Source organism: Canis aureus, chromosome 26 (genome assembly GCF_053574225.1).
Source record: "Canis aureus isolate CA01 chromosome 26, VMU_Caureus_v.1.0, whole genome shotgun sequence".
In the NCBI taxonomy this organism is placed as follows: domain Eukaryota; kingdom Metazoa; phylum Chordata; class Mammalia; order Carnivora; family Canidae; genus Canis; species Canis aureus.
Genome location: NC_135636.1, coordinates 7,723,530 through 7,749,058, shown reverse-complemented (window position 1 = coordinate 7,749,058; position 25,529 = coordinate 7,723,530). Strand labels below are relative to the sequence as shown.

General features: G+C 41.6%; 1 protein-coding gene and 2 long non-coding RNA genes across 7 annotated transcripts in view; 2 read left to right on the top strand and 1 right to left on the bottom strand.

Annotated features, from left to right (window-relative positions):
• LOC144297845 (uncharacterized) lies at nt 1-3,915 on the top strand. Its single transcript, XR_013364707.1, has 2 exons — nt 1-364; nt 3,643-3,915. It is a non-coding gene; the product is annotated as an uncharacterized LOC144297845 (long non-coding RNA).
• Nucleotides 2,032-25,529, bottom strand: LOC144297846 (uncharacterized). The gene is made up of 3 exons (XR_013364708.1): nt 25,070-25,529; nt 6,611-6,664; nt 2,032-3,098 (listed from the first exon to the last, which is right to left on the bottom strand). It is a non-coding gene; the product is annotated as an uncharacterized LOC144297846 (long non-coding RNA).
• KIZ (kizuna centrosomal protein) overlaps nt 14,679-25,529 on the top strand; it is a 131,508-nt gene continuing 120,657 nt past the window's right edge. For all 5 annotated transcript variants that reach the window (XR_013364706.1, XM_077871979.1, XM_077871978.1 and 2 more), the window contains exon 1: nt 14,679-14,901. Coding sequence is in view for 4 of the 5 variants with exons in the window: in XM_077871979.1 (XP_077728105.1) it covers nt 14,714-14,901 (188 nt within the window). In the remaining variant the exon portion in view is untranslated. The remainder of the gene's footprint in view (nt 14,902-25,529) is intronic.

The window sequence follows — 25,529 nt, the reverse complement described above, 5'->3', positions numbered from 1 at the left end:
CCAAGAGTCGGTCACTTAACCAACTGAGGCACCCAGGAGCACAGCCCTGTATGGAAATTTCTTTTGCACCCCCAAGTGCCATCACCACTTAGGTCCAGACTCAAAAAGTCCTTACTTGCTGCGCTACCATGAGATACTCCATTAAGGAACCAAAGGCTAGGTTCTTAGCTAATGTATATGCTGTTTCTAAACAAAGCAGATTCTGTCCAGGCCCATTTTTTCCCTTGGTGTCCTGGAAGTGACCTTCATAGTCTCTTTACAGCCAAAGGCACCCTGTATCACTTTGCCTGCAGGTGTGTTTTGGTCCTGGGCTGCCTTGGAAAATGTGTAGAAGACGGGAAACACTAGGAGCAGCCTTCCATCAGTGAGTAATGGGAGTAGGTAGGCAATAAAAATCCTACTTCCTCATCCCTCAATCAGATGATTCTGTTCTACGTAGTCGCTGAGGTGTCCCAGTTGCATTGGGTCATAGTTGCCCATAGCAGTAACCGCTCATTAAGGCACTTCATGTCGTTTCCTTTCCTTCCCTGTCTCACACCCTCTCTTTCTCAACTGCTTCCTGGGATCACCCCCTAAACAAACCAATTGTGTATTAATTAATTAATTAATTAATCCCTTGCCTTGAGATCTGCTTCCAGGACTCAACCTAAGGAAGGTCATTTAACAAATGATCAAGCTAGTTAGTAGCAGAGCTAGAGTTAGAACTCCAGTCTTCTGGCTCCAGATTATGTCCTTTAGACTTACTCAATAGGGCAGTGTACACTTGAAACAGTGATGATACAACATTGAGCAGCATGTACTTGGGTACTAACTAACAATGCTGGACTGACTCTGCCATGCTTGTCTCTTAAGGCTATTATTACAAAGTAATAGATCTGACTCTTAGGTAGTTTCAAGCAGCAACAGAAACAGCGAATAGATTGAAGGTGGGGCTCAGGTGTAGATCACTAAGGCCAAGAAAGGATAAGTTTTCTAAGAAAATGGAGTAGAAGTGGTATGGGGTATTAAAAAATGTCTAATGGAAATTGGAGAAAGGGGCCTTAAAGTGGTAGAGCACATCTGTAAATATGACTAAATGATGTAAGTTTCAAAACCATGGCACGTATACACATCTGATGAATGACCCACTCACTCATAGTGCTACAGTGGAATGGCACTGTGGTGTACCAGAAAGATGCCTATCTCTATGATACTATAAAGCCAATTTAAAAAAAGTAAATAGTAACTGCATTGTGTCACTAATGTCATTATCATAGTATATGAAATAAAACAAGTCCACTGGATGAGGACTGATTAAATTATTTCATGTAATATCTGTAAAATAAAACATTGTATAACTATTTAAAAAGAATAGGATGAAAAAAAAAAGAATAGGATGGATCTACAGCTCTCCATATCCTAATATGGAAAGATCTCCAAGATACATTAAGCAAAAATGCAAGATGCTGAAGAGTGTAAAGAATAACACCATTTATATTTTAAAAGATATAATAGCTATATAGATAAAAATATATATAGATATACATATAGACATGTGTGTAGAATAACTCAGGATGTCTAATTTATTTTTTATTTTTTATTTTTTTAGAAAAGTGTTTTTTTTTTTTTAAGATTTTATTTATTTATTCATGAGAGAGAGAGAGAGAGGCAGAGAGACAGACAGAGGGAGAAGCAGGTTCCATGCAGGGAGCCTGATGTGGGACTTAATCCCAAGACTCCAGGATCATGTCCTGGGCCAAAGGCAGGCACTAAACCGCTGAGCCACCCAGGGATCCCCAGGATGTCTAATTTAAAACATGGCAATTGGGATCCCTGGGTGGCGCAGCGGTTTGGCGCCTGCCTTTGGCCCAGGGCGCGATCCTGGAGACCCGGGATCGAATCCCACATCAGGCTCCCGGTGCATGGAGCCTGCTTCTCCCTCTGCCTGTGTCTCTGCCTCTCTCTCTCTCTCTGTGACTATCATAAATAAATAAATAAATATTAAAAAAAATAAAAATAAAAATAAAACATGGCAATTGGTTGCCTCTGGGAAAAGAAACAGAAAGGTCTGGTGACAGGGATATTTTCACTGTATATCTTTTCAGTTGAATTTTGCATGACATATTGCTTTAAAAAATAATGAAATATGAGAACTCTTTTGGAAGCCAATTGCAGCAGAATGTAGGTAAATCATTGAATGATGCAGGACCATGTGGAAAGAGAGGTTCCGCCCATAACTATACCAAAGCCCAGATATAAGAGTGAAGCCGTCTTGAACAGTTGAGCCTCAGCTGAGCTCCTGGTTGAATGCAGCCTAATATGCAACCCAGATCACCCAGCTGAGCCCAGCCAAGTCACAGATGCATGGTGAATAATAAGTCATTTTTCTTTGAAAACACTAAAATGCAACTAAAATGCACACACACGGAAAAAGAAAGATATATAGGAGAGGAAAAAAAAAGAAATTGTTGAGTGCAAAAGAGTGACTTTCCAAAGTAGAATTCTAAGGTAAGTACGAGACACCTTTTAGCTCACTTTCATTGCTGCTAAGCAATAGCAAGTAATTAACTGTGTACACAATACCAGTCCTGAATGAGGGCATTCTACAGTAGGGATCCAGTGATACAGTAGAAATCACATAGATTTAAGACTTCAGCAATCTCCTTAACCCCAGACCCTCGATGAAATAGTGATGATAACATACACTTTGCAGAGCTCTTGTGAGGCTTGAAGAAGATTCCCAAAGATGATCCTCGGCTAGAAGACAGTAGGTGTGTAATAGTCATTGGCTTCTTCAACCATTGCTGTCCACCTCAGCTGTATCAAGTTACTTGATGCTGCATTACAAATAATCCCAAAACTTAATGGCTTAAAATAACAAGGATCATTTATTATCTCATGGTTTCTGTGGACCAGGATTCAAGAGCAGCTTGGCTGGCCAGTTCTCTCTAGCAGATGTTGTCTAGAGCTGCAGTCATCAGGAGGTTAGACTGGGCTAGAGAACCCACTCTCACCCATTTGCATGGCCCCTAAGTACTGCCTGTTAACAGGAAGCTTCAGTTACTCGCCCAGTGGCTCCTTTCCAAGGATCGCTCAGGTGTCCTCACAATACTGTTTACCTGAAAAAGAGAGCCATCCTTGAATATCATCACCATCGTAGAAGTTAGCCTCAATTCAATGTAGGAGTGTACTATATACAAGGGCATGGATTCTTGGTGGAAAGGAACACTGAGGGGCTGCTATGAGTTGAGTTGTGACCCCCCCCATTCATATGTTGAAGTCATAAGCCCCAGTATCTCAAAATGTGACTTTATTTGGAGATAAACTCTTTAAAGAGATAATTTTTATTTTTATTTTTATTTATTTTTGTTTTTTTTATTTTTTTTTAAGAGATAATTTTTAAAAAAATTTATTTATTCATGAGACACACACACACAGAGGCAGAGACATAGGCAGAGGGAGAAGCAGGCTCCATGCAGGGAGCCTGATGTGGGACTCAATCCCGGGACTTCAGGACCATGCCCTGGGCCAAAGGCAGACGCTCTATCCCTGAGCCACCCAGGCATCCCTTTAAAAAGGTAATTAAATTAAAAAGAGGTCTGTGGGGTGGGACTAATCCAATGTAGCTGGTGTTCTTATAAAAAGAGATTAATACATATGCAGGTACAGAGGGAAGACCACATGAAGACATGGGGAGAAGGTGGCCATCTGCAAGCCAAGGAGAGAGGCCTCAGAAGAAACCAACCCTGACGGAACCTTGGTCTTGGGCTTTCCGCCTCCAGACTGTGAGATGATAAATTCCTGTTGTTGAAGCCATCTATTTGTGGAACTTTGTTACAGCAGCCCCAGCAAACTAATGCAAGGGTCATTGTGGAAGCTAACTTCCATATTGACCATCCTGTTGCATTTAAGAAATAACAGCTTCCTCAGACACAAGGATACATATTGCATAATTCAATTTATTTTTTTTAATATTTGTATTTATTTATGATAGTCACAGAGAGAGAGAGAGAGAGAGAGAGGCAGAGACACAGGCAGAGGGAGAAGCAGGCTCCATGCCAGGAGCCCGACGTGGGATTCGATCCCGGGTCTCCAGGATCGCGCCCCGGGCCAAAGGCAGGTGCCAAACCGCTGTGCCACCCAGGGATCCCTCAATTTATTTTTTTAAAATATTTTATTTATTCATGAAAGATGCACACAGAGAGGCAGAGACATAGGGAGAGGGAAGAAAAGCAGGCTTCCCGTAGGGAGCCTGACAGGGAACTCGATCCCAGGACCATGGAATCATGACCAAGGCCAAAAGCAGATTCTCAACCACTGAGCCATCCATAAGCCCTGTATAATTCTGTTTATATGAAATTTTCAGAGTAGGCAGATCTGTAGAGACAGACAGTAGATTGGCAGTTGTTAGGGACTGGAGGTCCAGGGAAATGAAGAGTAACTGCTAATGCATGAAGGATTTCCTTTGGGGGTGATAATATGTTCTGGAATTACAGAGTGGTAATGGTTGCATAATTTTGTGAACATACTAAAAACCACCAATTGTACACTTTAAAAGGATGAATTTTATAATATGTGAACTACACTTCAATTTTTAAAAATGGCTTCTTGTTGCTAATCTGCCCATCAGTTGGTATTTTGGGGTAATATTTTGGGCTGAGTTCTAGTCCCCGAGTTGGGTTGAAGAACACTAAAGAAATATATGCCAGTCTTCCTCTCTGCAGCAGACTTACAATTGAGTTGTGGTAATGAAAAATTGGTTTAAAAATACTTCCAATGCATTATTTAAAAGGCTGCCAAGAGTCCAGTTAGAGTCTAGCTTGAGGAAGTCTACCACTGGGGAGAAGCAACACCTTGGTCACTCCCCCATTGGCCCGTTCCAGCTTTTGCTCAAGCTGCAGTGACCCACCCTGTCATGCATCAATTGACCCAGGCCTCAATTTCCCTGATCCAGAAAACATTTGCCATTGTGAGGAGCCAAATATAGTAGTTAAGAGTTTGAGTCCTGTGCTATATCGTGATGGTTGTAATATCCTCTTCTTATGAGCTGTGTGGCCTCAAGTTGGATTGTGTGCCCTTGATGTACCCTAACATTTGATGATATTTGTTGGTGCATGGGTGTGTGCACACACACAACCATTAACAAAATGAACCAGTTGCCATATTCTTTGGTTACATGTAAAAATAACCTTGTCCTCAGAGAGACATTGGAACCATTTGCTTATTGAATGTTTTCTAGAGACCAGGCCTGTGCTAAGAGCTTCTCAAATGATACCTTATTCACACCTTACAATAACTCTGTTAAAACAATATATCGCTACCCTCATTTTTGAAATGAGGCAAATGAGGCATTCAAGATATTAAGAAATGGGCTCACACAGCTAGTATGAGGCAGGGTCAGAATTTGAACTCAGGTCTTCAGATGTCAAAGTATGTTATTTTTGACAATATGGTGTTACATGCCCCTTCCAATGCCCTTCATTTCTCCTCTTGAAAGTTGGTGGGCAAAGATCCCTACAACTGCCAGGGCTGACACAAAAGTAGTGAAACTGAATCATGGATTGAGGTTCCCTACTGAATGCCACCTACTAAGTCCTTGGTGATAAATTCAAGTGAGTTGACTTCTCCGAGGGGGCATGTGAGGTTTGATGAAGGAGGATGGAGAGAAAGCTGGGAAATGCCTTTGAAAGACAGACAAATAGAAGAAGCAAAATGTGGGCACTTACCTCTGATGGCTCTCTCCATCTCCCCAAGGGATATTCTTCTTGCCTTCTGAAGTGATGCTAACTTCTGTTTATTGAGGGCTAATTCTACCAGACAGGATTCTAAGTGCATCGCACAGGTCACCACATTTGATTCTCTCCCTCTCTCTCTTTTTTAAAGATTTTATTTATTTATTCACGAGAACCACACACAGAGGCAGAGATATAGGCTGAGGGAGAAGTAGGCTCCTTTCAGGGAACCTGATGTGGGATTTCATCCCTGGATTCCCGGGCCAAAGGCAGATTCTCAACCACTGAGCCACCCAAGCATCCCACATTTAATCCTCTCAACATGCCGGAAGAATTTGGGGCATAGCAAGTTTAAGTAATCTGCCCAAGTTTGCATAGCTTGTAAGAAGAGGTGGTAGTATACCATGCAGAGGGGGACCTGAGCCAAAATTTTTTACTTCTGTATTCAACCACTTCTCTAGGACACCACGGCAAGTGTTTGCTGGAACAGGGAGGGTACTCTGTGTGGCAGCCACCATTCGAGTGCCCCAGGAATGAATGAAGTCAACATGTCTACAAAGACACATGATATAGATAATTGTAAACAATGAGAAGTGGAACATTATTCATCCAGTGCCCTGTCACCCTATAGACATAAACACACAACCATCAAATTAAATACTATTTATTATGTAAAACCCTTTGGTTTCAACCTGTCTGTGAGTTGTAAGAGCAGGCCCAGAGCATCCCTTTGTTTCCAATCCTTCTAGTTAGGAGTACTTGTTGAACCCTGATGAGAAGTGCATCCAAGTGGCAAACAATTATGAAATCCACCAAATGACTTTTGAGAAGAATCTTAGCATGCAAATATTGTTCATGCATGACACCAGCACCCACACAGATTCAGGGCTGCTGCTCACCTCCCACGGTTGCAGAGCAGTCCCTGCCAGACAGAACCAAGTCACCATCCAGTCCTAATGAAAGAAAAGAGTACATACAAGGATTTAGTGCTGCAGATCTATTGCCTCTAAGGATTCCTCTCTGTCAACAAAGGGATAATCCTGAAGGTCTCACGGAAGCACAAATTCAAGGACTTCATGGAAATCATAGGTACGCAAGAGCTGTGAGACAAAATGCACCGGTCTCATTTAAGAAGTCTATAGTTAGGGGGCACCTGGGTGTCTCAGTTGGTTAAGCAACCAACTTCTGATATCAACTCAGGTCTTGATTTCAGGGTCCTGAGTTCAAGCCCCATATTTGGGCTGCATGCCCAGCATGGAACCTACCTAAAAAGGAAGTGGAGGAAGAGGAAGAGGAGGAGGAGGACGACGACGACGACAACGACGACGATGACGCCGACGACGATGACGACGATGAAGAAGGAGGAGTCGTCTCTAGCTGGAGTCATTTAAATGCCCTGTTATTCTATTTCTGGCTGTTAAATTTAGCTTTCACAGAGCTTGTGTATTTTAGAAACCCACATAGTAGATGTTGACTTACATGATATGAAATAAAATGAGGAAATCCATGTTTTCACTTTATTTATTGGAATTTGCACTCAATTCTTATTGTTTCAAATTAGCTGTTATAAATGCCTTTGAACAAAATGCTCTCAGTAAGCATGCTCTCCTGTATTATTAGTCCAGGTTCTCTGGAGAAACAGAACCTATAAAAAAGATGATAGATAGATAGATAGATAGATAGATAGATAGATAGATAGATAGATAGATAATCTGGAGAGAGAGAGATTGATGTATTTTAAGGAATTGACATATTTAATCATAGGGGCTAGCAAATCCAGCATCTATATGCAGGTCTGCAGTTTGGACATTTCAGTAGGAACTGATGCTGCAGTCTTGAATCCAAAAGCAACTTGGAGGCAGGATTCTTTTTTTCCAGGACCTCCAGTCTTTTTTCTTAAGGACTTCAATTGATTGAAAGAGGCCCATTCAATTGTGGAGGACAATTTGCTTTACTCAAAATTTATTGATTTAAATGTTAATCACATCTTAAAAATACCTTCACAGCAACACCTAGACTGGTATTTGACCAAACAACTAGACACCATGGCCTAGCAAACTTGACACATAAAATTAATGATCACACTGCCTCTCTTGAACACCATCACCTCCCACCAAGGATGGCACCTCACATTCTAGTTCCCACCTTTCTACCTCCTCATAACTTATGACCTCCCCTTGTGCTTATGCATCTTGTCACTTTCTCTCTAGATCTTCATTGTCTGACATAGTAGCCAGTAGATACACATGTACTGTAAAAGTTAAATTTTTTTTTTTAATTTTTATTTATTTATGATAGTCACAGAGAGAGAGAGGCGCAGAGACACAGGCAGAGGGAGAAGCAGGCTCCATGCACCGGGAGCCCGACGTGGGATTCGATCCCAGGTCTCCAGGATCGCGCCCTGGGCCAAAGGCAGGCGCCAAACCGCTGCACCACCCAGGGATCCCTAAAAGTTAAATTTTAATTAAAATGAAATGAAATCTAAAATCCAATTCCTCATTTGCACTAGCTGCATATCAATAGTCACATGTAGCTATTGGCTACCATATTGGACAGCACAGAATAGAACCTTTGCATTATTGGTGAAAGTCTCATTTAACAGAGCTACTCTAGATGCTTCTTCCTCAGATATTGACAATCTCAGAATTCCAGGTTTGTAGTCTTCTTGACCATCTGGATGCTCCTGTAAATCCTCTTTGATAATGTTGTGGAAGGGCATTTGGATGCACTTGTATAATTGTTCAACAGAATGCTGTGTATGAATCAGGCTAAGTAATGCCAGCTGCTAAAACAAACAACCTCAAAATAGCAATGGCTTAACACAATAAAGGCTTATTTCTTGTCCAAGTCACATCCTCTGCTCTTTGCAGTCATTCCGTGTTCTTCCAGAGCCACAGTGTTCTCCACTGGAATCTGACTGTAGTGGGCCAACAAACAGAAAATGGGGAAGAGAGTATAGAATATTTGGGGGTCATCCTTAGGAGTGGCTGCATCACTTCCACTCACATTCATTGGCCAGACTGGGCCATATAGACCCATCTAACTGCTAGAAAGCATCAGACATGTAGTGCCAAAGAGGAAAATGAACCGAATGGTGAACACATAGTGCTATATCACAGCATGTAGAAAATTGCATTTATCAGTGAACACTATTCCCCCAAACAATGAAACATGTCTACATAAAAACCCTCCTGCATACATTATAATTTTACACATCTCATACAGAAAAATAAAAAGTATCAGTAGGTATTGATGAATAATAGCAAATAGTGAGTTTCAAGGCCATGTAGAATGGCGGTTAAGAAAGGATGGACTTTAGAATTAGAAAAGGTCTGTGTTTGAATTCTAGCACTACTGCTAGCTGGCCAAGAACATACTGACAACATAATCTTAGGCCAGTTGCTTAAACTTGTGGTGCCTTCAAAAGGACAGTCCTGGGGTTTAAATGATGCAACAAATGCTTACACCAGCAAATGCTGTGACAAGGAGGGGTTACATAAACATATACATGTGACAGCCTCTTCTATCTTTTTTTTCACTCCTACGTTCTACTTTTGAGTCCTCTCTTCTTACAAACTGTATTTTCTAATAGCATAGGATGCAATGTCTAATATTTTGGTAGAGTGATGGCAAAATGAAATAATTTTCCATGTTTGGTTTGTTGTAGGTTTAGTTGTACCCCCCCCCCTCACAAATTCATATATTGAAGTCCTAACTCCTAAAACCTCAGAATGTGACCTCATTTTGAACTGGGGTCATTGCAGATATAATGAGTTAAGATGAGGTCATACTGGAGGAAGGAGGGCTCTAATCCAACTGACTAGTATCCTTATAAAAGGAGACATTTGGAGACATGCATGCACACGGGGAGGACACAACGTGAAAATGAAGTAGAGATCAGGGTGATGCATCTATGAGCCAAGGAATGGCAAAGATTGCCAACAAACCACCAGAAGCTAGGAGAGAGGCATGAAATAAGTTCTTCATAGCCCTCAGAAGGAGCCAATCCTGCCAACACCTTGATCTCAGACTTACAGCTTCCTGAACTGTGACACAATAAATTTTTGTGGTTTAAGCCACCCAGTGTGGGGTACTTTATTATGGCAGCCCTGGCCAACAAACATAATATCCAAGCAGTTATTGACTCAAATATACAGGATCCATTTGTAAAATGGCATTTAAAAATGTAAAGTTTAAATTGTAAAATTCCAATTTCAACATATTTCCAAAACCAATTTTCCACTCATAAATCTGTTTTTGAGCTTACAAAATCAGCAGTTTTTCTTTTCTTTTAAGATTTTACTTATTTATTCATGAGAGACACAAAAAGAGGCAGAGACATAGGCAGAGGAAGAAACAGGATCCCTGCGGGGAGCCCAATGCAGGACTCTATCCCAAGACCCCGAGATCACACCCGGAGCCAAAGGCAGATGCTCAACCACTGAGCCACCCAGGTGTCCCACAAAAGCAGAGTTTCATATGGATCATCCTAGGATCCATGATTACAGGGATAAAACACTGTCTTTCCTTGCTGTATGTTTAGTGGGGCTCCTGGGAACCCATATTTAGAACTAAATTCACTAATACCACACAGCTGTGGCCCTGGCCAAGTCCCTTACCTACCCTGAATCCTTTTCTTCTTCTAAAAAATAAAGAGGTGACAGATTCTCTCTTTCACCTATGACATTCGGTAGCTTATAGGAAGCCTTGTGGGTCCAGGCAGACTTGTAGGCCTGCAGTCCAGGTAAGTGAAAACAGAGCTGCTTATAGAAATCAGCTCTACTAATATAAAGGGATTTAAAAATAATATTGAAAGACCATACTACAGCAAATTAAATTTCTAAGTAAAGAACACTGAATTTATTAGAAGTGTCAACATTCAGAATACATAATTTTAGCATACTCTAGAAATATTCACTTAGTTTGCTATATTTTGTTTTTTTTCTTTTTTCTTTTATTTATTTATTTTTTTAGATTTTATTTATTCATAGAGACACACAGAGAGAGAGAGAGAGAGAGGCAGAGAGAAAAGCAGGCTCCATGCAGAGAGCCTGATGCGGGACTCGATCCAGGGTCTCCAGGATCATACCCTGAGCTGCAGGCAGCGCTAAACCGCTGCGCCACCAGGGCTGCCCTATTTTATTGTTAATAAAGAAGGTCCTATATCTAGATTTGTCATATGTCATTAATAAATCATTTATAAGATGCAGATTATAATTATTTTGAATTATCTATTTACTGTTTAATTATATTTAAGTTTAGGTTCCCCTAAAATGGCCTAATAAAAATTTGAGATGCTAAGTGACTGCTTCATCTGCTTACTCTGTGTATTTGCTGAAAATAATTAGTTATATTAATTGAACTTTTTTTTCCTTTAAAAAACACATCTGGGTGAGGCTGAATCTAAATAAAATATGCTAAAAATATGCATTATTTTTGCCAGTGTGGTGGGTAAAATGTAGTTTGCACTAAAATGAGCAAAATAAACCTTTGTACATGACCATAGAATCAATTTGGTATAATGATTTGATATAACAACTAAACACAGAGTATTAGTACTACCCTGAGAACCAGGCAAGAGGACCCCTGCCTTGGCTTCTGTATATTAATAGAGTCTGTTCTGGCCCTTTTCTGGCCATGCTACTCCACACAAGGGAAGAGGCCCCAGTATATACTTGTCTGGAACTCACATACACACACACACACACACACACCCTTCTTCTTTTTTTTTTTTTTTTAAGATTTTATTTATTTATTCATGAGAGACACAGAGAGAGAGGCAGAGACATAGGTAGAGGGAGAAGTAGGCTCCATGCAGGGAGCCCAATGTGGGACTTGGTCCTGGGACTCCAGGATCACGCCATGGGCTAAAGGTAGACACTCAACCGCTGAGCCACCCAGGTGTCCCCACGCACACCTTTCTTAGAACACATTCCAGGTAAGTACCACTCTGACATGCTTTGCTCAAGGCCTTGGAGCTTGGCAAGCTCCAAGGCCTTTAGAGACCTCTTTCCTGGATCATTCCTGAAAGGGTGACTATCACTGGTGGGCTCACCATTAGGCTTGGTGTGTGGCTATGAGAGGCTAAGGTGGACTGGGTTGGGGGACACATACATTCCTGTCTGTTAGGAAGCTCCTCACAGTGCTTGATTGAGCCTCAAGTGGTAGAGGGTAAGTAGGGGAAGAAGTCACAGAACTAAATCCCCCTGTGGCTTTCCAGGTTATTAGGAAGGCACATTGGTCAAGGTAGGAGGAAAGAACAGTTTATCTACAACTTGTCATTGTGAGTTATAATCATTTCATACTTCAACAGATAGCATGAAGGCCTCCAAGTACTCTAGCCCTGGACCTAACAAATAAGAAGAGCAAGCCGAGTAACATCATAATTGTATATTGCCAACCTTTAAGTGATCCATCTATCTCGCTAATGATCAATTTGCTACCTTTAGTCACACCTTGCACATAAGAATAAGTGAAATTAGTGGCTGAGAAAAGAAACCAAGTGAAGAATAAGAGACTAAAGAAACGCTATAGTGTAGTTCTTCTTCTACTCTGTGGGTTTGGAATATGTTTTTCTTCAGGAAGCTTATGCCCCAAGATGATGACAGTCATAAAAAGTGATGTTTACTATGTGTGGGGCCCTTTTATAAGCATTACACACATTAATTAGTCATTATAACAATGGCATAGGTGGGTCCTGCAGTAACAGCCTCCCCATTCTACGAGAGGAAGTCTGGGCATGGAGAGAGTGACTTGCCTGCAGTCACACAGCTAGGTGGAGGAAGAGGAGATTCGAGCCCAGGCAGTCTGGCTCCAGAGGCTCCGCTGAAGGATTCGACAGGGCGTTTGTCCACTGAGTCACGTCTGCGCAAACAAATGTCTGCTTCACAAGCAACTAGTTAGCCACTCTTCCCTCTTCACAACCACATCCTTGGGGCAGCACGGACTTTCCAGCAAGCAGCTGTTCTTTTTTTTTTTTTTTTTATGGGGGAATGTTTTATTAAGAATAAAAAAAAAACACACACACAACTTCCTGATAACATTTTAGAGCAAAAATGAATAAAGAAGATGCAATATTTCCCATAACAATATCAAAGAAATAACATCAATGAGTCCAGAAAATATCTTTAGGAGATAACATGGTGTCACTTTGCAGAGTTCTGGGTGAAATCTTTTCTGAATCACCAAATTCAGACATCTGTAAAACAATTTCAGATTAAGTTGTTAATTTCTGTTTACATCCAGTTTAGAAATTACCATGATGATTTCCCTCCATTTCTTAGAAAATGTATTTCAATAAGAGAAACTTGACGTTCTGGATTGGTAAGTACCCTTTGAAATTCCCAGAGATTAACCTAAAGAAAAACTGCAATATCTGTGTGTGTGTGGCAGGGGGCGGAGTATATGTGTAGGCGCCCCAGAAGCATGACACCCAGCATGTTGTGGACTTGACCATTTCCATCCAATTCAGCAGAATTGCTGGTTCACCACATCAGCCCAGGAGGAGGACATATCCTCATTTCAACAGACACCTCCTCAGGGTCCTCTGCTGTGGAGGACAAGTCTCTGAGTCCATGAGCTGTCTCATTCCCTATGAGAGTCTTCAGAGGATGGGGATACCTGCAGGTCTTCTTAGAGAACTCTCGAGGGGACAGGCACACAAGTTCCCTCACTCTGAATGACACAATAAACTATTGGTCAAAAGAAACACAATTCCCAGACATAGAAGAAACTCTGATACTTTGTATCTTTAATCTGCCTTCGATACATGAAAACCTACAAAAAAGTGTGATTTGTTGACCAAAATTCCTATTTTCCTATACTTTCCAGTAAGCTTGACCTTTCCAAATTTCCATATAGAGTGGAAATACATTATTGAGCCCTTAAATGCCAGTGCAAATGATGAGACGTTACAACTGCACATCTACGGTCACACTCAGAGGCATTTGATTGGTCATGCAATAATTTCCATTCCACAATGAATTTGTCAGTCTCTTCTGTAAGAAATACAATGATAACACAGAGCACCTATAACCTGACATGAAAAACCATTTTGCTAGATTCATGAACTTGGCACTGTTTTCCTGAGGTATAAACCGAGGTCAACATTGAAGTTGAAGTGACATGAAATCCATGAGTCCACCTCTTATGTGTCAGGAGGTGTCACAAAGGGGGTGGTAGCAAAATCTTCCTGAAACCTTATATTCACTGGGAGGCGGGGCAACTCCCTTGGGATAAGGGTCCTTGTCAGTTTCCTTGTCTTCAGTCTTAATATAGGAGGTAGGGAAGGGAACATGATATACTCAACGTGGTTCAAGTAGGCTGGATGCAGTTATCTCCTGAAAAATAGACATTTAATTCCTTTTGTACCATTTCCAAGCCACGACCAAATGTGTCCATATTTTTGGGGAGACTTCTCCATCTACATTTCGTGCAAGTAAAACTTTGCACACTCATACATTATTGTTTCGCAAGCAGCTGTTCTATTGTCAGGGCTGAGCGCAGAGTATTTTGGGTTGTCTTCTTTTATGGTGTTTTGTTCTGCCTCTTAAGTGTGGTAGGAAACAAAGTTTAGTGCAGCGCCCCGCTCAGAAATCCTGAAGAAGGGAGGGAGAGGTGGTAGGAAGGAGAGGATGAATCCGGGAACACTGGTGCAGCTTGATGCCGCAGGCGGAAATAACCTACTGAACTGCTCCTACCCAGCGGCGCTCCCCACAACCCCTCAGCCTCTACCAAGGTCCTCACGGAGGCTCCCGGTCGCGGGGAGGGCCAGGGTCTCTCCCGCGAGAATTCTGAAGGGCGAGGGGAAAGGGAGACGCCAGACTCGGGAGAGGGAAGCCGGGGAACCGCGCCCCCCGCCCCCGCCCGGGCCGCGTCACCCACGCGGAGAACCTTCCCAGGGCCTCCGAAGCTGCGCGCGCAGCCTCACAGCACGCCCCGCCCCCTGCCCCGCCCCCTGCCCCGCCCCTCCGCGGCGGCCGGCGCCCGGTTTACCGCGGTGCATGGTGGGGCCGTCGCCCCGGACAACCCGGCCCCCCACCCCCGCCCGGAACGCGGCTGCTCCTCGGCGGTGCTGGGGCAGGGGGCGCGGCGAGGGCGGCATGTGGCCGGCCTCCCCGCCTTCAGCGCCTCCGGCGAGCTCCGACTACCACGAGAGGCTGGGCCGCCTCCAGCGCGGGCTGCGGGACAGGTACGTCTCCGGGGCCGGGGCGCGCGGGGTGGGCCCGGCCGGGGGTCAGCCGGCGCCCTAACTCCGCGGCCTCGCCACCCACCACCCCCGCCCACCCCCGCCGTGTTTCTCAGAGCCCGGGTCCGCCCGGGACGCTCCCCAGGCTCCCGGTGCGGCCTAGAGGACAAAGTTCCCCAAATACGGTGCCCGCCGTCCTCACGGGAGGGCTCCCACCGGGAGATGCGGCCGCGTCACGCAGTTTGCCCAGAAGCGACACTGGGAGTCCTCTGCCTGCCACTCTCATCACGCCTCGTGGATTTCCCTACTTCCCTTCTACACGCCTCCTCCCTTGTCTCTCCTAAGATCGTCATCCCTCCCTGACAGCTGCACTGCATCAGTGATGACAGCCTGGGCACGCAGGCGGGGGAGTGTGTGTGAGAGAGACAGACACAGAAAGACAGAAGCATCTGCCCTGTTCGAATGCAGGAGACATTTTTTGGGGCGGGGGGAACGAGGGCTGGCCGGATTTCCAGCAAAGAGGTGACATTTACAGAAGGAGAAGTCCAGCTTCCAGAGGGTTCGTGATACTTTGATTAAGACGTGAAGGATGAGAGCCACTAGATCTAAGAGCACAGAGAGAAAATTATAAAGCAATTTACTATAAATAACCACATAAAAGATAAATTGTTGGAACTGTTATTCAGCTGCTAAATTAATTGGAGTTGGAAATCTCATTAGTTGACAAGAAAGGAAATAGATATTTGGATCTCTTGATAAACACAGCGTTTAATGAATGTTAAAAGTTACAAAATCATTTCAGTGAAGAGGAGAGCTTTGTGTGTGGCAATTCTAAAATGACAATGATAATTACATATAAGGTAAAGGCAGTAATAGGTGGTTTTAAAAAGGAATTATATTCATCTTAGCCTCGATTTAATTCTTGTCAAATATTTATAGAACATCCACAACAGGCCTCCTTAATTGCCCTCACCATATTTTACCCCTTGATCCTTTTCTATATCCTATTTTCTTTCTGACATACTGCCACTCACCCACTCCAGGGACCTCCTCACCTCCAACTTAAAAAAAACAAGACAAAACAAAAAAACAAAAACAAACAAACAAACAAAAAAAAACACTTCCTGCAGTGGTTTCCCTATGGCAAGTATTGATCATCCCATTCCCTAATTTACGTTATCTCTATTTTAATACCACTGTAGATAAATGGCTTGAGTGACTTGCTCCCTGCTTAGAGAGAGAATTCCAGGAGGACAAGAACCATATTTAGCTGTATCTTTAGCTGGTAATAGAGTACCTGAGGTGGAGGAGGAGCTTGACAAATTGTTGAGTGAATGGCAGAGATCCCAACGTCAACCAGCCAGGACCCAGCAGTTTTGAATGTCATGTATACAACACTGTAGCCACACATTGTCACTAAATCTTGACGATTTACCAGTCAACCAGGGAAAGTGAAGAGTATGAGATTTCAAAAATGGTATTATGTCTGCACATACCTTATAATTAAAGGAGAAGACACTGCTCTGCACATCAGCACACCTAAAGTGCTTTTGCTCTGTTAGAAGAGTAGCTTGGTGTTCTTAGGCCTTTAGTTACTTGTATCTCTTAGCCCAAGTTCTAATTTTAAAATGTTGCTGGTTAAAAAATAAATAAATGAATAAAAAATAAAATGTTACTGGTTTAAATGGCATTCTTTTTGAACTAAGTTCATTGTGAGGTATCATTTTTACTTTCTGTGCTAGGAACACCTGGTGGTTTATAGTCCTTATGGTATAATAACTGTGTAATGATTAGTACTCACTTTATGTTTAACACTTAAAATGTTTTAACTGTTAATCAAGGTGAGGCTGTTGAAATTATATAAGGAATTCAAGTAAAATTTTGTAGCCTATTCATGGTTCTACACTTGGAGGTTTTTAAAAATTGTTAAGTTGGTACAAAACTGTTGCTATGTGTTTTCATCTTTCATTTAAAAAAATATTTTTTTTAGAGAGGAAGTGTGGAGGGGCAGAGGGAGAGAGAGAGAAGCCCAAGTAGGCTCCTCGCTGAGCGCGGAGCCTGACATGGGGCTTGATCTCACTACCGTGAGATCATGACCTGAGTGGAAATCAAGAGTCAGATGCCTATCCAACTGAGACACCCTGGTGCTCCTTATTTTTCATCTTAAAAGTCCATAACTAACTTCTCATGCATAGTAAGTACAGAGGCATATAACTTTGGATGCAGAGAAACTTGGGTTCTGCTCTACAAAGAATTGTGTGACTTTGAGCAGGTTGTTCAGCTTCTCTGAACCTTGGCTGTTCACCAGAAATGAGGAGCACTGAATTACATGTATGGTAAGGCCACAGATTTGTTTTTTCTCTAGTAATGAGCTTCAAACTAAAAGAGTTGAATGTTGTAGTTTTACAAAGAAACAAGTAATGAATATCATTGTTTGTATCCTATTTGAGTGTTTGAATGTACCTGCTTTTTGTTTAGTTTTGTTTTTTAATCACTCTCACTCTAAAACTTCAGAGTCATTTTAAAGGCTGCATCCCTGGGTCATCCCAGCTGCTTTATCAGTCCAGAAATTTCCTGGGGGTAGGAGATAAAAACAGCCTGCCCTTTTCTGGCCTTCTTAGAGCTGGCTCACTGATGGTCTAATATAGCTGGTCTAATAACTGGGCCTTTCCCTGGTAAGTAGTATATTTCTAGCCCAGTTTGTCTTAGCTGAAGTCACACATAAATGTACTTTTACATTCTTAATTTTATCCTCTTTGAGTGTGGTGTTTTCTCTGCACTCGGTGAAATCAATCATAGAATCTTAAAGAGCCTGCTGGAGTGACTTTGTTACAGTGTGTGTAGTGCCACATGCATGGTAGAAACATGTGAGTGGAATTGACTCTTATAATTATATAAAAACATCCCTTTAAAAGGCCCATTAACCAGTTTTTTCAATGCCAGTATTGATTCAGAGTGAGATATCATAATAGTCCAGAAATTGATTCTGAGATATTAGCTAAGTGAAGCTGAAGTTGGTATTGAGACAAAAACAGAATAACAAGTGCTTAAAAGGAGAAAAGGGAATCATGTGGCTACACTCTTAAGGACTAGCAGCTGTGTAAACCTTTGAATGGTCGAGGTGAGGGATGCAGGTGACTAAAACCATGGACTGTATTATGGGTATACATCCCAGGGTTGGGTGTTTCAGAGATTCTGAGATAAAGATTTAGTATGTAGGGGTTGCAAGGTCATCTTCCACATAAACCTTTCTCTGGCTTTTTATTGGAGTAAATATCTTGTTTTAAGTCTTAAATTTAAAATAGAAATGAAAGACAGCATTCAGAAGCTCTGAAGCGTGGATGAGGAGGTTGGGAAAAGGGCCTGTGATGAGATTAATGAGATTAGCATCATGTTGTACGCAGTGGAAGGCCAGGAGGTGTTTGTAGTTTTTCACCATCTGAAGCGCCATAATAGGTAAGTGTGACTGGCAGATGTGTTTATCTACTGAAGACAGAGGAGCAATGAAGAAGTTCTATGTTCATGATTAAAAAAGAACTTGCGGCACAGGTGGTGATGGATTCCTAAAAAGACTGTGGTCGTTTTTCACTAGAGGTTGTAGGTGAATTTTTAAAATTATTTTGAATTAAATTCAAGCTCGCAAAAAAGTTGCAAGTATAGCAGAAAGACTTTTAGTATTTCCCTCACCCAGATTCCCACTCTTAACATTTCATTATATTTTTTCTGTTTTTGTCTATCTGCCTGTCTAAAATTATTAGTCTTTTCTGAACTATGTGAGAAACTGCAGATAATGATGCCCCATTACTCCTAAAAACTCAAGTGTCTATTTCCAAAAATAAGGATGTTCCCTGACATGGATGCACCCTATGACTCTCCTAGTGTGGAAATCAACGCTGATACCAGTCCACAGACTCCAGTCACATTTCACTACCTGCCTATTTTGCCAGCTGTCCTAAGACTGTTTTTTTCTTTTCTTTTCTCTTTTTTAAGATTTATTTATTTATTTATTCATGATAGACAGAGAGAGAGAGAGAGAGAGAAAGAGAGAAAGGCAGAGACACAGGAGGAGGGAGAAGCAGGCTCCATGCCGGGAGCCCGACGTGGGACTCGATCCCGGGACTCCAGGATTGTGCCCTGGGTCAAAGGCAGGCACTAAACTGCTGAGCCACCCAGGGATCCCCAAGACTCTTTTTTCTTTTCTGGACCAGGATCCCATCTGTGTACTCATTTGTTACATCCTTTCAGTCTCCCCCAGTATGGAGCTATTCCATAGTTGTTTCCTATCTTGTATTCTGACAATTTCATAGAGTCCAACTCTATTACCCTTCTAGAGGGTAATCCTCAAGCTGGATCCATCTAATGGTTTCTCATGATAAGACAATGATCACACTTTCTTGGCAGGAATAACACAGAAGTGAAGCAGGATGTCAGGGCACAAGGTCACAGATACACTTAAGGGTCTTTCTGTCTTTGTAATTTAATGATAGATGGCTCACTGTTCATTCTTCATTAACTAAGTATCCTACTAATCATGAAATTTTAGAAGCCGCCAAAGTGACTAATAAACAATTCTAACATGGAAGCAATTATGCCATATTTACTTCTCTTCTAAGTTCACTCTTATTTTTTTAAATTTTAGTTTAGTTTAAATTCAGTTAACATATATTATTAGTTTCAAAGGTAGAGTTCAGTGGTTCATCAGTAGCTTATAACACCCAGTGCTGCTAATCATATCACATGCCCTCCTTAATGTCCATCATCCAATTACTCCAGCCCCCCACCCACCTCCTCTTTAGCAACTCTCAGTTTGTTTCCTAGAGTTAAGAATCTCTTATGGTTTATCTCCCTCTCTGATTTCATCTTATTTTATTTTTCCCTCCCTTCCCCTATGGTTCTGTTTCTATTTTTGTTTTTAAGATTTTATTTACTTATTCATGAGAGACACAGAGAGAGGCAGAGACACAGGCAGAGGAAGAAGTAGGCTCCCCTTGGGGAGCTTCATGTGGGACTCGATCCCAGGACCCTGGGATCACGACCTGAGCCAAAAGGCAGAAACTTAACCACTGAGCCACCCAGGTGCCCCTTTATTGTTCTGTTTTGTTTCTTAAATTCCACAGATGACTGAAATCATATGGTATTTGAGCTTCTCTGACTGACTTATTTTGCTTAGCATAATATCTTCCAGTTCCATCTACATCATTGCAATCTCTCTCTCTCTCTCTCTCTCTCTCTATATATATATATATATATATATATATATATCTCATATCTTCTTTATCCATTCATCTGTTGATGGACACTTGGGCTCTTTGCATATTTTAACTATCATGGACATGGCTGCTATAAACATTGGGGTGCAGGTACCTCTTTGAATCTCTATGTTTGTATCCTTTGGGGTAAATACCTAGTAGTGCTATTGATGAGTCATAGGGCAGCTCTATTTTTAACTTTTTAAGGAACCTCTATATTGTTTTCTAGAGTGGCGTGGCTGGACCAGTTTGCATTCCCACCAGCAGTGCAAGAGGGTTCCCCTTTCTACAGCCCTGCCAACATCTGTCATTTCCTGACTTATTCATTTTAGCCATTCTGACTGGTGTGAGTTGGTATCTCATTGTGGTTTTGATGTGTATTTCCCTGATACCTAGTGATGTTGAGCTTTTTTTTTTTTTTTTTTTTTTTTTTTTTTTTTTTCATGTGTCTATTGGCCATTTGTATGTCTCCTGTGGAGAAATGTCTGTTCCTGTCTTCTGCCCATTTCGTTACTGGATTGTTTATTTTTTGGGTGTTGAGTTTGATAAGTTCTTTATATATCTTGGATACTAGCCCTTTATCTGATAAGACATTCTCAAGTATCATCTCCCATTCTGTAGATTGTCTTTTGGTTTTGTTGATTGTTTCCTTTGCTGTGTAAAAGCTTTTTATCGTGATGAAGTCCCAGTAGTTCATTTTTTATTTTGTTTCCCTTGCCTTTAGAGACTTGTTTAGCAAGAAGTTGCTGCAGCTGAGGTCACAGAGGTTGCTACCTATGTTCGCCTCTAGGATTTTAATGGATTCCTATCTCATGTTTAGGTCTTTCATCCATTTTGAGTTTATTTTTGTGTATGGTATAAGTACCTCATACAGGAATTCAGCAAAGTGGCAGGATATAAAATCAATGCACAGAAACCTGTTGCATTTCTATACATTAACAGTGAGACAGAAGAAAGAGAAAATAAGGAATTGATCCCATTTATACAATTGCACCGAGAACCATAAGATACCTAGGAATAAATCCAAAGAGGTAAAGAATCTGTACTCTGAGAACTGTAGAACACTTATGAAAGAAATTGAGGAAGATACAAAGAAATGGAAAAGCAAGGGGCAGGGCAAGATGGTGGAGGAGTAGGGTCCCCAAGTCACCAGTCCCCACCAACTTACCTAGATAACTTTCAAATCATCCTGAAAATCTGGGAATTCGACCTGATATTTAAAGAGAGAACAGCTGGAACTCTACAGAGAGAAGAGTTTGTGCTTCTATCAAGTACAACTCGTTTTTAGCCACTCTGCACTAAGCAAAATGACTAGAAAGAGGAACTCACCACAAAAGAAAGAATCAGAAACAGTACTCTCTCCCATACAGTTACAGAATTTGGATTACATTTCAATGTCAGAATGCCAATTCAGAAGCACCATTATAAAGCTACTGGTGGCTCTGGATAAAAGCATAAAGGATTCAAGAGACTTCATGACTGCAGAATTTAGATGTAAATCAGGCTGAAATTAAAAACAAATGAGATGCAATCCAAACCGGAGGTCCTAATGACAGGGTTATTAGGGATAGAGAGAACATTCCTTAGCATCTTAAAAGCCATCTACGAAAAGCCCACAGCAAATATCATTCTCAATGGGGAAATACTGGGAGCCTTTCCCCTAAGATCAGGAACAAGACAGGGATGTCCACTCTCACCACTGCTATTCAACATAGTACTAGAAGTCCTAGCCTCAGCAGGCAACAAAAAGAAATAAAGGCATTCAAATTGGCAAAGAAGAAGTCAAACTCTCCTTCTTCACAGATGACATTATACTGTACATAGAAAACCCAAAAGACTCCACCCCAAGATTGCTAGAACTCATACAGCAATTCGGCAGTGTGGCAGGATACAAAATCAATGCTCAGAAATCAGTGGCATTTGTCTACACTAACAGCGAGGCTGAAGAAAGAGAAATTAAGGACTCCCATTTACAATTGCACCCAAAAGCATAAGATACCTAGGAATAAATCTAACCAAAGAGGTAAAGCATCTATACCCTAAAAACTGTAGAACACTTCTGAAAGAAATGGAGGAAGACACAAAGAGATGGAAAAATATTCCATGCTCATGGGTTGGAAGAATTAATATTGTGAAAATGTCAATGCTACCCAGGGCAATTTACACATTTAATGCAATCCCTATCAAAATACCATGAACTTTCTTCAGAGAGTTGGAACAAATAATCATAATATTTGTGTGGAATCAGAAAAGACCCTGAATAGCCAGGGGAATATTGAACAAGAAAACCAGAGCCGGGGGCATCACAATGCTGGATTTCAAGTTGTACTACAAAGCTGTGATCATCAAGACAGTGTGGTACTGGCACAAAAACAGACACATAGATCAATGGAACAGAATAGAGAACCCAGAAATGAGCCCTCAACTCTATGGTCAGCTAATATTCGACAAAGCAGGAAAGACTATCCACTGGAAAAAAGGACAGTCTCTTCAATAAATGGTGCTGGGAAAATTGGACAGCCACGTGCAGAAGAATGAAACTAGACCACTCTCTTTCACCAGACACAAAGATACACTCAAAATGGTTGAAAGATCTAAATGTGAGACAAGAATTCATCAAAATCCTAGAGGAGAACACAGGCAACACCCTTTTTGAACTTGGCCACAGCAACTTCTTACAAGATACATCTATGAAGGCAAGGGAAACAAAAGCAAAAATGAATTATTGGGACTTCATCAAGATAAAAAGCTTCTGCACAGCAAAAGAAACAGTCCACAAAACTAAAAGACAACCTACGGAATGGGAGAATACATTTGCAAATGACCTATCAGATAAAGGGCTAGTATCTAAGATCTATAAGGAACTTATTAAACTCAACAGCCAAGAAACAAACAATCCAATCATGAAATGGGCAAAAGACATGAACAGAAATCTCACAGAGGAAGGCATAGACATGCCAACACGCACATGAGAAAATGCTCCGCATCCCTTGCCATCAGGGAAATACAAATCAAAACCACAATGAGATACTACCTCACACCAGTGAGAATGGGGAAAATTAACAAGACAGGAAACCACAAATGTTGGAGAGGATGTGGAGAAAGGGGAACCCTCTTGCACTGTTGGTGGGAATGTGAACTGGTGCAGCCACTCTGGAAAACTGTGTGGAGGTTCCTCAAAGAGTTAAAAATAGACCTGCCCTATGACCCAGCAATTGCACTGCTGGGGATTTACCCCAAAGATACAGATGTAGTGAAACAGCAGGACACCTGCACCCCAATGTTTCTAGCAGCAATGTCTACAATAGCCAAACTGTGGAAGGAGCCTTGGTGTCCATCGAAAGATGAATGGATAAAGAAGCTGTGGTCTGTGTATACAATGGAATATTCCTCAGCCATTAGAAATGACAAATACCCACCATTTGCTTCAACGTGGATGGAACTGGAGGTATTATTCTGAGTGAAGTAAGTCAATCGGAGAAGGACAAACATTATATGGTCTCATTCATTTGGGGAATATAAATAATAGTGAAAGGGATTAAAGGGGAAGGAGAGAAAATGAGTGGGAAATATCAGAGAAGGTAACAGACCATGAGAGACGCCTAACTCTGGGAAACGAACAAGGGGTAGTGGAAAGGGAGGTGGGCGGGGGTGGGGGTGTCTGGGTGACGGGCACTGAGGGGGGCACTTTACGGGATGAGCACTGGGTGATAGGCTGTATTTTGGCAAATTGAACTCCAAAAAAAATATACAAAAAAAGAAAGGAAAAACATTCCATGCTCATGGATTGGAAGAATAAATATTGTTAAAATGTCTATGTTACCCAGAGCAATCTACACATTGATTCAGTGTGATCCCTATCAAAATATTGTCGATTTTTTTTCTCAGAACTGGACAAATAATCCTAAAATTTGTATGAAACCAGAAAAGACCCCAAATAGCTAGAGGAATGTTAAAAAAGAAAACCAAAGCTATTGGCATCAGAATTCTGGACTTCAAGCTATATTGCAAAGCTGTATAATCATCAAGACAGTGTGATACTGGCACAAAAACAGACACATAGATCAGTGGAACAGAATAAAGAACCCAGAAATAGACCCTCATTTCTATGGTCAACTAATCTTTGACAAAGCAGGAAAGAATATTCAATAGACAAAAGACAATCTTCAGCAAATGGTGTTGGGAAAATTGGACAGCCACATGAAGAAGAATGGAACTGGACTACTTTCTTACAACCATACAGAAAAATAAGTTCACTCTTATTTTACAAAGTAAAGATGTGTGTAGTGCTACTACCTAAAATGGCATCTCTATGATTTTTCTCTCTTGGAATCTTGTTTCCGTTTTAAATATAGGTACAGGGCAGCCCAGGTGGCTCAGCGGTTTAGCGCCACCTTCAGCCCAGGGCCTGATCGAGTCCCACGTTGGTCTCCCTACATGGAGCCTGCTTCTCCCTCTGCCTGTGTCTCTGCGCCTCTCTCTCTCTCTCTCATTAAAAATAAATAAAATCTTTTAAAAAAATAAACAGGATGCCTGGGTAGCTCGGCAGTTGAGCGTCTGCCTTCAGCCCAGGGCGTGATCCTGGAGACCCAGGATCGAGTCCCACATCGGGCTCCCTGCATGGAGCCTGCTTCTCCTTCTGCCTATGTCTCTGCCTCTCTCTCTGTGTCCCTCATGAATAAATAAATAAAATATTTAAAAAATTAAAAAATTAAAAAAATAAACATAGGTACACCCTAATTAAGAATAGATTGTGTTCCTAAGCAATGATTTGGTATTTGGATTTTGGACCGCATTTCCCTTTAAAAGAATTTGGTTAAATGGTAGTTTCCATTCTAGATTATGCTAAGCAAAGAAATTGACTTAACTTCTAATATAGCTAATAGTAACTTTTGGCATTTTTTTAAAAAGGGAAAACATACCTGAAGGAAAACAGAAACTGATAATTAAGAGCTCCCAAAGGGGAACATGGGCTCAGCCTCTTTTCCTCAGCAGACCACCTGAGGTCACCTTCTGCTGGATTCCTTCTCTTTGATTCACAGTCTCTCTTTTTTTTTTTTTCTCCATGCCATTTTTCTTGCAGACATTATGCGATTTCTCTTTTGGCCATTAGTTCATGTTAATTTGGCTTCAGTTGAAACTAGTACTTAGGTGGTAGAGCAGAAACCCCTAAGGTCAAACCCCTTGTAGTTAAAACCCCTCAAGAGCTCTTTCTGGGACTGGCTAGTCCTGTTCAACAGTTTTACCCCCCAGCGTCTTGGTTTTGCCTATTGCCACCTCCTCTGCTGCCTATTTCCTTTACCTCTTACCAGGCTTGGATAGAGCTGTGTAGGATAAGCTTTGTCTTCTAGCTTACTGTCAGCACTCACCTGAACAGCACAA